Source organism: Stomoxys calcitrans, chromosome 2 (genome assembly GCF_963082655.1).
Source record: "Stomoxys calcitrans chromosome 2, idStoCalc2.1, whole genome shotgun sequence".
In the NCBI taxonomy this organism is placed as follows: Eukaryota; Metazoa; Arthropoda; class Insecta; order Diptera; family Muscidae; genus Stomoxys; species Stomoxys calcitrans.
Genome location: NC_081553.1, coordinates 117135247 through 117147150, shown reverse-complemented (window position 1 = coordinate 117147150; position 11904 = coordinate 117135247). Strand labels below are relative to the sequence as shown.

Sequence of the window (11904 nt, the reverse complement as noted above, 5' to 3'; positions counted from 1 at the left end):
GTGTGGATTTACCAGGTCTAAAGCCGCATTAATAGGGCCCAATAATCTCATTGACTTTAAGTTTTAATATTTCACACAGTACGCTCGAAAGTATCTTGTATGAAATGGGGAGGAGACTTATTCCTTTGTAGTTGGCACATTCCGTATTGTCTCCCTTCTTGTATGTGGGACATAGTATGCTGAGGTTCCAATCATCGGATATGCGTTCTTCTAGCCAAATTGCGCAGACAAGCTGATGCATACGCCTTTTCAGTGTATCGCCTCCGGTCTTAAATAGTTCAGCGGGTAACCCGTCGGCTCCTGCTGCCTTGTTGTTCTTTAGTCGGGTCACTGCAACTTGGACCTCATTCTGACTAGGAGGTAAACATTCTATACCATCATTGCTCTATATGCCGTATTCTTTGGCTTCAGTAGCATCTCGACACTCTTGGTCGTACTATGGATTTCTTGGAGGAGGCTTCCGTTACCCAAGTACCGATTTCGCGGCATTTTCCAATAAATACCCACACATTGGAATTTATCCTACAGAAACCCATGTCTTACAATGGACTAAAATATCTACGTGAGTGTGTCTATCCAAACATAATTTTTCAATTTGAACTCCATTTTTGATCTGATTGCGATGAAACTCGAAATTGTGAGTTAAACAAGCCCGAACAATGTATTGTACATGCGACTTCGTTTAACCGACTTCCCACATTAACGAAGCTTATCGCTGAACTAATGGCTACAGAGAGGTTTGTTACACTTCAATTAAGCAAAGCAAAGCCATGATAAGCATTATAAGGGAAATTTTTGATTAACATATAGAAACAGTAATGATTAAATAATTCCAGCATCTATCAATGACATCAGTATACATTCAACATTGTATCTGAATGCTTGTTCTGCGAATTATACAAAATTTTGATTTCATAAGAAAACAATCCGAAAAATAATATACAATCATTTTGTTGGTAAACCGTAGTCAATTGGACAATTAACTAAAGTCAGGAAACAAGACTGAGTTTACTGAATGGACAGTTAAATGAATGCTGAAGATAGCGTACCTAGTGTTTACCTCCTTTGGAATCCTGCAATCAAGCTCGACTACTGTTTCATCAAATGAAGACGACTTTCAGCACAATTATGTAAACAAAATGTTATCGTATATGAACCAATCAGTTCAACCTTGTGAAGATTTTTACGAATACGCCTGTGGCAACTGGAAAAATATCTTCAAACACCAACAAACACATTACAAAGTGCCATATTTTCCTGAAGTTAACTACAACATACAGAATGTAGTTGAGGCCGTGCTAGAGAAATCCCATATCAATGATTCGGCTCCGGAATATGAAGAGGAATTTCAAAAGGCCAAAAAATTCTACAGCAACTGCATGCAAACTGAATTATACCCAATGCGTAAATCATTGGCTTACTTGGATATCATCAAGCAGATAGGTGGCTTCCCGGCTATTGAAGACAAGTGGAATGCTTCGCAATTTGATTGGCTAAATATGACCTACCAAATGACCCAACACGGAGTAGAAGTTCTGACTATGGAGGAATCCATTATAACCTTATATCCATTCAACGTATATTTAACTGTTCCTGATTTTGGATTTGACATTACTCTGTACTATGATACCATCATGAACATTTCCTCAAATGCCTACAAAATCAATAGTAAACGCATGCATGATATTTTAAAGTTATACGAAGTGCCTGCGGAAAAACGCCAAACTATTGTTGATGACATTTTTGAATTTTTAAAAGAAACTTTAAATGTCACCAAAAAATTTGATCAAAAGCATTTGAAATGGCAATGCCATCTCATTGAAGATGATTTAGAATATAGTGCCGTTTATGCTGTGAAGAAACAATTTGCTCCTTATTATAGAGATCCATGCATTTATTTCTATCACCGTTTTAATAAAATAATCGAAAAACGCCAAGCGGCTGTGGCCAATTATTTGGCATTGAAATTCTTGTATCATATGGACGCCCAACTGAAGGATGCCGATTCTCAGAAAGACTTTTGTATACAACATGTTCTGCAAACCATGATTTATTTCTTTGATCATCTATACATGAAGGTGAGTAATTAATAGAGAAACAAACATTTTTTCTTTCAAAATTTCTTGTCATCGCACAGCATTCCAAAAAGCCATAAAAAAGTCGGGCGGAGCCGACTATAAAATACCCTGCACCACCGAGTCTGTGTACTACTTTAAATGCATAAAACCTACGTCGAAATCTATTCAGACTTTAATTTTGCATACCTATTGATATATAGAATGGAACCTTGTAAGATTTTCTAACGATAGGATCTAAATTATGGTTACTACAGCCTTAAAGGCCATATCGGATGAAAGATATGTATGGGAGCTATTATTAATCTGGACCGATTTCTATGATAATTGTACACATACTGGAACGTCAAATAATCTAACGCGAAATTTTGTTAAGATCGGACCAAAATTATGGCTTTTAGAGCCTCAAGAGGCTATATCGGATGAAAGATATTTCTGAGTGATATATCTGAACCGATTTTGATCGCAATCAATAGCATTCCTCCTTGGTCCAAATAAGCGATGTGTGCAAAATTTTATGACAATCGGACAAAAATGCGACCTGTACCTTGATTAAAAGAATACATGGACAGACAGACGGACATATCTAAATCAAATCAGGAAACGATTCTAAGCCGACCGGTATTCTTACCGATGGGTCTAGCTCTTCTCCTTATTAGCATTGCAAACACATGCCCAAAGTTATAGTATCCTGTACCACAGTGGTGGAGGACATGTTGTGTTTTGATGAAAAAGCGTTTTTAAAAGGATATGATGAGGCTCACGGAGACACCGGAATATTGGAATAATGAGATTGAAGCTTATCATTACAGAATTTATGGTAAAGGAAGCCTTCAGGGGTTTTCAACCATTTAATTCCCCCGGACCTGATTAAATATTTCCGGCGTTACTACAGAAGGAGACCGACTATATGGCGTCCCATCTGATCAGTATTTTCACAGCGTGCCTAGGACTTGCATATACCCCGAAAGCCTGGCTTGAGGCAAGGCAAGTTATGTGACATCAAAGGCCAATAAGCCTTACGTCCTTTCTACTCAAATTCATGGAACGTTTTGAGGATACCATAATAAAGAGTAGGTTTGCCAGATGGTCGGGATCGATCGGAATTATCTCGAACTTCAGTGGCTATCCCGACTCCCGACTATTCGACAAAAAATATGGGAAAATCCCGACTTTTTGAGGTAACACAAATATTGCACGAATCAGGAGTGAAAATATGAGCTTCCTTCTTTTGTGAAATAAATTTTGTATATTCACAACACTTAAGTCTAACGAATTAGAGTCCATGCGTGAGTCTATTTGTTTGCTGTAAAGCACTCTAGTGTTTCCACAAATAATGCTGTCTGCTTCGTTTTATTTTATTTAGGGTAGTCCTTTTTTTCGTCCGTTTTCGTTGAAGTTTAGACTGATGAGTGGTATTAGGGCCTTCCACATTAATGCAAGGTCCAACTTTCGGTGTGGCCCACTTATAGACCGTTATCCCGATGATTCCTCTTGAAGGCACGAAAAGTATGGTACTTATCCCATATCCTGGACTTGAATTTTATCCGATTTGGTTGAATTTTGTTATTTAAATTATTTTTATTTACTACTTTTTTTTTTGGAAATAAAATTTGAATTTTGACTTAGGCCATGCGTTTTCGAAATCCGACTAATCCCGACATGTCATGTTCACGGATTCACACGTATGGATCAAAGCTAGAGAACGAAGTGGGAGCGGGGGTCTACATTAAGACAACCCAGAGATTGAGATCAGTTTCCGACTGCCTGGCCATAATAGGGTCCAGCAGGCGGAGACCGTGGCGATCACGGAATGCGTGAGGTGGTAAGGTGAGGTGTTAACGCGAGAATATCGAGTGTGAACATTTTTACGGACAGTAAACTGGCCATAAGGACAATTACAACTAGGACGGTAAGGAGATTAACGGCTTCTCTGAGGATGGCCCAATCCGCATCGTTTGGGTGCTAGGTCATACCGGAGTAAGCGAAGCAGCGAAGGCCAGAGGACTGTCGTCAACAAACTTGGTAAACCCGAAGCCTTTCGGGTCGACGCAGGCCGAGAAAAGGACGTGGGCGACGAACGTATGTAACACTGTGGAACAGGGAAATGGTTGGTAGGACGACGAAAATCCTATGGGGAGATCTGGATCGCGAGAAGACGAGGTTATTACTGAAAGGAAGTAAGAAGGAGATCAGTACAGGTCTCGTTATCATAGGTGCAGAAAGTGATAGCATGTGGGGAAGGTAATGAGACGTTATGATATTTCCTTTGCCAGTTTTAGTGGCTAACAGACATCGGCACTTAAGGGGGGCATAATACCAGGCATGCACCGACTTGGGGGCGCAGTATGGAAAACAATTAGGGATTCTGTAAGTCGCACGGATTTCTTGACACAAATATTATTTTTCGATGTTATTTTTTATATTTAGAGCACACAACAAGCCGATTGCTGGCTAACTTTTTTGTCCATAGTGGTATGGAATGAATTAATATTCGCACCTTGTTTTCATCCTAAGCGAGGCATAGCCGACCTTTTGAATTTCCACAAAAATCCACACAAATTGTGGGAGTCATAGAGGAAATCGCTGTGAAAAACTTAGAGAAGACTGGTTAATAAATACTTTGCAAATACCCCAAAAATGGAATTCGGGAATTGCGTATATGTATATGACAGCTTTATCTAAATCTGAACCGATTTCTAAAAAATCCACCTACGATTGAAACAGTCATAAGATAAACATTCGTGTCAAATTTTTTTGAGGATCGGGTAAAGAGTCAATAAATTATTGCAGTACTAGCTGGCCCGGTGTGCACCGCTACACCGTTAAGTGTTTGTCCCCTTTTGACGTGGTTAAAATTAACTCTTAAATACCTTTAATTAGAAACCCATATTGTCCCGTTTGGTATACACGCCCATATAGGGCATAATTTTAGGATGGAGCGACCCCCCAAGAATTGACCCAAATTTTTATATAAGTTTCGTATTCTATTCTAAAAAATAACCTTTGTTTGAATCCCATATTGTCCCGATCGGCTTACATGTCCGTTGGGAGTTGTTTTGAGGTGAAGCGGCTTCCCTGAGACTTGACCCCAAATTTTTGTACAAGTTTCGTATTCTACTTCCAACTACCTTTCCATATTGCCCCAATCGATAAACATATAATTTTTAGTCGGTTTTTGAGGTTTTGGGAGCGCCCCCGACAATCGGCGTCAAATTGTTATATCAAGTTCCTACTCAACTCTTAAATACCTTTCATTTGATACCCATATTGTCCCAATCGATAAACATGTCCGTTTTGATGAGTTTTTTGGTTCGGACTTGACCCCAAAGTTTTGTACCAATTTTGTGTTTTCGGTTACCATAAGAGGCATATAAAATTTCTCTTGAATCGATGCACCCATCCTCGAAATCTGGCGTTTTTGAAGATTGGGGTTAGGGGAAGGGTCCCCTCGAGGATATTATAAAATGGGGTACTCTATATCCATCGGTGGGCCATCTCCTACTATAACGTTTTCCGTGGCATTAAACAAATGTGCTAAGTATGATCCAAACTTGATATAGCTCTCATATAAACCGATCTCCTGGTTATACATCTTGAGCCTCTAAAGGGCGCAGTTCTTGTCTTATATAACTTCCATATAAACCAATCTTCAGATTGTTCTTGAGTACCAAGAAGGCGCAATTCTTATCCAATTTAGCTGATATTTTGCACATTGACTTCTATTATGGTCTCCAACATCATAACTAAGTATGTCCCGAGTCAGTCAATAACCTTATATAGCTCCAATAGCATATCAATTCTCATTATTCCTTGTTTGCCTATAAAAAGATACCAGGCGAAGGATTTGACAAATGACCAACCAAACTAAGCACGCTCTTACTAGTATTTTTTTTTTTTTTTTAATTTGCGCTTTAAAGAAAATGTAGAAATGAGTGAATATTTAAATAAAACAAAAAAAAACTTATCCGACTAACCAGAACATAGTATCCATCGCTGAACGCAAGTCTGTTGTCTTGGTGGATTGTGGATATTTAACAAAATCAAATAAATATTCATTCTTGACACCTTCAATAGGTGAGCTAGCTCGATCCGGTCTAAGCCGATCGCCGCGAGAATATGGTGGCTATTGGTTATTTCAAGGCGCCAAAAACTCGCCATGTCATGTCAGTTTCGTAGGCACTCAGTATTTATGCAAGAGTCGGTGTCGCACGACATCTCACTGGGACTCACCGCTCGATACCACTGATTGGCGGCGACCGCAGTTGCAGCTACTTCGTATGGAGCATTCCACAATTCGCAACTTGTGGACACGCCTTGTAGCTCGCAGCTACGCTTCTAGTGACAACGATGAACACCACACAGATCGAAGCTCAAAGTTTCACCTTGTTTGGTGCTCATAGTAATCCCGTCCCCGATTCAAAGAAATTAGGCCCTAAAGTGAACATGCTTGGCAGTGGGAAACACACACATCGCAGATGACCTGCTGATAGACTGAAATATTTTCTGATCAGACAATGACCAACGACTGCAAAGTGGTAGACTTCTTCAAGTCTCGATTGGACCACATATTTTTGGATTGTTCACAAATCGCACTTTATGACTATCTGTCATTTGTTGACCTTTGCGCCTCAGCCTGAAGACGGTTTTAAAATTGAGAAATATGATCCACAAAGTTTGAATGGCTCCATGAGAATATAAACATCCCAATGACATTATATCTCAGCCGTTCCACCACTTCTTTAATTACAAGGATCTCAGAGTGATCATCACTACAATAGTTGGGTACCCATCTCGATATCACCAGTCCTAGTTCTTCAGAGTACACCTCGAAATCCACCTGGTCATCTAATCTGGAACCCTTCAACGTACCTTGTACCCTGGGTTACTGTATTTCCAAACGGTTCTGCCAGGAATAGCGGTACAGTACTTTTTATTAAAAAGCGGCTCAGGCAATGTGTAATCCACACTGCCTGGGACACTGGGCATTGTATCAACTATAGGGACCACAACACCTAATAGCATTATAGGTCTGCCGACTAAAGCACACAGCCATTGCATAGTACGCGGTTTAAACCATCAACTTTTGCCAATAACTCTCTTGCGGGTGTGTAGGGCAAGAATCGCCTATCTTGCCCTTTCGAAATTGATGGATTTAAAGTTCAATCTACTGTCCGGCCAAACACCAAGGTATATTGCGATTTCAGTAAATGGAACAGTATGTCGTGACAAGGAGACAGGTGAAACTTTGGGTAACTTGTATCTCCTGCTGAAAAGAACAACTTCTATCTTAGACGGATTTGCGTCTAGACCACTTTCGGTAGCCCACTTCGGTGTTGTAAGTAGGATATCCTTCGAATTAGCGCCCTACCACAGCTAAGAGATTGTTTTAAAGTTCCTGTCAGCATTCCTCTAACACCAGCGCTACTGAAGCCTTCTCAAAAAGACGAACTCCGAACAAGTAAAAGGGTGCAAGTTCGGCCTGGCCGAATCTTGGGAACCCACCCAATGGATTCTGCTACAAATTTATGCAAAATAAATTAAGTTTTAGAGCATAATTTTATTTACGCAAACTGGTCCATATATTTCACGAAGAATCTTTCTCTCAAATACTCCAAGCACTGCCTCATCTGCTTTCACAAGTACCCATGCTTCAGAACCATATAACATCACGGGTAGTATCAGTGTCTTGTATAGTGTAACCTTCGTCTGTCGAGGTGGCCTTGTTTCTAAACTGCTTACTTAGTCCAAAGTAGCATCTGTTTGCCAGTATTATTCTTCGCTTTATCTCAAAACTGGTGTCATTTGTTTCAGTTACGGCGGTGCCGAGGTAGATAAAGTTACTGACTATCTCAAAGCTGTGATTCCCAACTTTCTCCATGTTCTTTATCTGCTCGGTTGTACAAGGCTTTTTGGGAGTGGAGACCATCCATTTCGTCTTATCTCCATTTACTGCCAGACCCATTTTCACTGACCCTCTTTCGATTCTTTCAAAGGCTGCAGTTACTACTTCCGGTGACCGACCTATGATATCGATATCGTCGGCATAGGCGAGTAGCATGTGCTCTCTTGTGATTTGTGTGCCATATCTATTCACATCTGCATCTCGTATAATCTTCTCCAGCAGGATATTAAAGAGATCACACGATAGGCTGTCTCCTTGTCTGAAACCTCGTTTGGTATTAAATGGTTCGGAGAGATTCTTTCCTATTCTTACTGAGGAACGCGTATCAGCAAGTGTCATCCTGCAGAGTCTTATTAATTTTGCAGGGATACCAAACTCAGACATGGCTTGAAATACCTTTGAACGTAAAGGAGTATCGAAGGCGGCTTTGTAGTCAACAAAGAGGTGGTAGGTGTTGATTTGTCCTTCTCGGGTCTTTTCCAGGATTCGGCGCAGTGTGAATATCTGGTCAAGGGTGGATTTACCAGGTCTAAAACCGCATTGAAAGGGCCCAATTATCTCATTGACTTTAGGTTTTAATCTTTCACACAGTACGCTCGAGAGTATCTTGTATGCGATGGGGAGGAGACTTATTCCTCTGTAGTTAGCACATTCCGTCTTGTCTCCTTTCTTGCGTACGGGACATAGTATGCTGAGGTTCCAATCATCGGGTATGCGTTCTTCTAGCCAAATTGCGCAGATAAGCTGATGCATACGCCTTATCAGCGTGTCGCCTCCGGTCTTAAAAAGTTCAGCGGGTAACCCGTCGGCTCCTGCTGCCTTGTTGTTCTTTAGTCGGATTACTGCTACTTGGACCTCATTCTGACTAGGAGGTAAACATTCTATACCATCATCACCTTCCACTTCTATCGTGATTTCGACTGACGGACGGACATGGCTAGATCGATTCAGAACGACGAGACGATCAAGAATATATATATATACTTTATGGGGGCCTTAGACGAATATTTCGAGGTATTACAAACGGAATGACTAGATTAGTATACCCCCATCCTATGGTGGTGGATATAAAAATAATGTCACCACATTGAAAATCAGGCGTCTAAAAAATAGCCTTTATCATAATGAACAATATAAATATATTCGGAAAAAGTTTATTTTATTTAAAGGACCATCTCTAGGATTTCCAAAAAAAAAAATTGTCTTTTTAATTAAAATTCTTTAATTTCCTGTTCCAGATATTCTTTAGCACGGATATTAAGAATGATGTTCATAATATGATACAGGAAATGCGCAAAAGTTTGCACACATTGCTATTACAGGCCGATTGGATGGATGCAACTACTCTCAAGTCAGCCCTTCAAAAGGCATCATTGCTAGGTGAACAACTTGGCAGATACGAAGATCCCGCTTTGATCAAACGACTCTTAGATGAATTGAAAAATCTTGAGTTTATAGAAGGAAATTTCCATCAGAATATGCTCAACATGAAAAAGTTCCAATACACAATGGCGCATTACAGCACACTGCATTTTGAAGAGTTAGATGAGGAAACCCAAAACCTAGCATGGCTTGTGGGTATTAAGACCGAAGTCTCTACTGTTGAGAATAATATCTACATAACGGCTGGCGTTTTGCAGCCACCATTATATCACAACTCTTGGCCTGATTATATAAAATATGGTGCTTTAGGATCAATATTGGGTCACGAATTCACACACGGATTTACAGGTGGCGGTTTTCGCTTGGGCAGCATGGGAGAATTTAACATGTGGTTGTCGAGTGCATCAAATATATCCTACCGTAATCGGACTCAATGCTTTGTAAAGCATTATGAAAAATATGTTGTACCAGAAATTCACCGTAGAGTTAACGGAACTTTAACCCTAGATGAAAATATTGCCGACATCGAGGGTTTGCGCATGGCTTACATGGCATATCGACAACAAAATCAGAGTAGTGATACAAAATCAGGTTTACCAGCGTCAAGTTTAGAATTTTCGTCTGAGCAATTGTTCTTTTTGGCAGCATCCCAAAACTTTTGCAAGTCATTTAATGAAGCAGATTATTGGGAATTTGTAACGGATCTGAATGTAGTCAACAAATATCGAGTTCTGGGCATGCTATCAAACAACGAAGATTTTGCAAGGGCCTACAACTGTCCCCTGGGGAGTAAGATGAATCCCACTAAGGAAAAATGTCGAATTTTCTAGTTTAATATCCGGTTCCCCGATTTTTTTTAATAAAATGTGCAGATTAACTGCATATAAAACTTTCTGCGAAATTACAATTGTATCAGGTGAAACCATAAAAATTAATAGATTGCAGAACTGTGTTCTAACGATATTTTCAACGAAATCATAATTTTAAAAGAAATAAATCAAAATGAAAATTTAGTCTATACTTACTTTTAATACGATTATTTGACTTAAAGTGTCCATTGTGAAACACAGCCCCCACAATGGTAATCCGAGCTCGACAGAAACCCAGCTTGCAAAGAGATTGAGCCTTTACCTAGAACAAAAAGAAATAATTTTTGAAAAAAAAAATATTTTTTATGAAGTCAAATTTTGTCAAAGTTATATTATGATGATTTCATATTCAGCGCCAAAGGATGACGACAAAGTCTTTGTCAGCTAAAACAAAAAATATTTTCGCAAAAATCTAAGTCAATTTGGCGGTATCCATGTGTCTGTCCTTTAGTTGCGCGATGACGGCAGAAGTAAGCGATGGCCTTGCTAAGCTCACAAGCAGACCAAGAAAGCGAACCGGGGCACTATAAAGGAGACAGAGGAGATTGTACCGGCAGCGCAATCGGGCGAAGGTGCAGGATGCTGATAGGGATAGAACTGACATTCTAAGCACTTCTACGAACGCTAGATAAGAATCAGATCTCCCGAAGAGCGCAACGCTGCTAAAATACTGAAGAAGAAAAAGAGCTCCCCGCTTTCAAGTACTCTGGGAAAACCCAGCCAGCAATCCCACAGTATAGACTACAGGCAGTGTCCTGCAGAGATAGACAAAGTCGGAACCGGAATTTAGAGGACTGTGACTTCCAAAAGTAGGCCACAACCATCACGGAAAGGGAAAATGGTCGCTGAGAATGGTAAGGAGCCGCCCTCTTACGACAGAGTGGCAAGGAAGCACAACAGAGATGAGCTGACTTATGCAGTCATCAATATCGGCAGTGCATCCTGTAGGATTCCACCAGATCATTGGTCTTAAGTTGAGGATTTGATTAACGAGCGGATTTTCGAACATGTGTGGATCTCTTTAGAGGGTCCACTCATACAAATGATGAGCTGCGAGTATAGAGGGGACATCTTTACGCTGCGTTTTGCGTCGGAGGAATGTATTGATACCGTCCAACAGCTCGTCGGAGATATTCACGCTCTCTGGGAGGCGCAAAGCTCGACCTGGTGAGAAAGATCGACATCCCCCAGCTCACAAAGGCGATAGTCTTCATCAAGGGACGGGGCAGTAAATTTCCGACGGAACGCATGTTGGGATTCTTGGGCAAGAAAAAAACCAAGGTTTGGTCGCAGAGAAGTGGGAGGTCTTCCACAGGGAGGAGAAGGAGGAAGGAACTCTCCTAGGGGTTGGCTCTGATCCAGTCTCCGTGAAGAGTTAGGCTAAAACCAAAGGCATGACGCACTATGGGGGCAAGGCTGATTTTTTCAAGATTGGGAAGACCAAGATAGGCAGAAATCCTCCTATTGAGACATCAGGCCGTGCAGTGGTAGGTGACCCAATACTGCCCAACGAACAGGGGGCTGACGACGAGACAATCACCGCCTCTCTCAATATTGGAAAGACTAGGATAAGTAAAGTTCCTAATACTAAAACATCAGGCCAACACCGCCAAGCAACCAGGGTCCCTACGACGGACCCATCACCGACTTCAAGATTCGAAAGACTAGGATA

The 11904-nt window shown here is 40.7% G+C and overlaps 1 protein-coding gene across 1 annotated transcript; it reads left to right on the top strand.

Moving 5' to 3' along the window:
- Positions 1 to 918: 918 nt before the first annotated feature.
- On the top strand, positions 919 to 10269 carry LOC106084049 (neprilysin-21). The gene is made up of 2 exons (XM_013247478.2): positions 919 to 2078; positions 9219 to 10269. The coding sequence occupies exons 1-2, from the start codon at positions 1032 to 1034 to the stop codon at positions 10191 to 10193; spliced, it is 2022 nt and encodes a 673-aa protein (XP_013102932.1). The 5' UTR covers positions 919 to 1031; the 3' UTR covers positions 10194 to 10269.
- Positions 10270 to 11904: the final 1635 nt, after the last annotated feature.

What these genes read in the sequence shown, in the direction of transcription:
- LOC106084049 (XM_013247478.2), top strand. Translation starts at nt 1,032, where the DNA reads ATGCTGAAGATAGCGTACCTAGTGTTTACCTCCTTTGGAATCCTGCAA. An exon ending in TTGATCATCTATACATGAAG is followed by an intron (nt 2,079 to 9,218) that starts GTGAGTAATTAA and finishes TTCCTGTTCCAG; the next exon opens with ATATTCTTTAGCACGGATAT.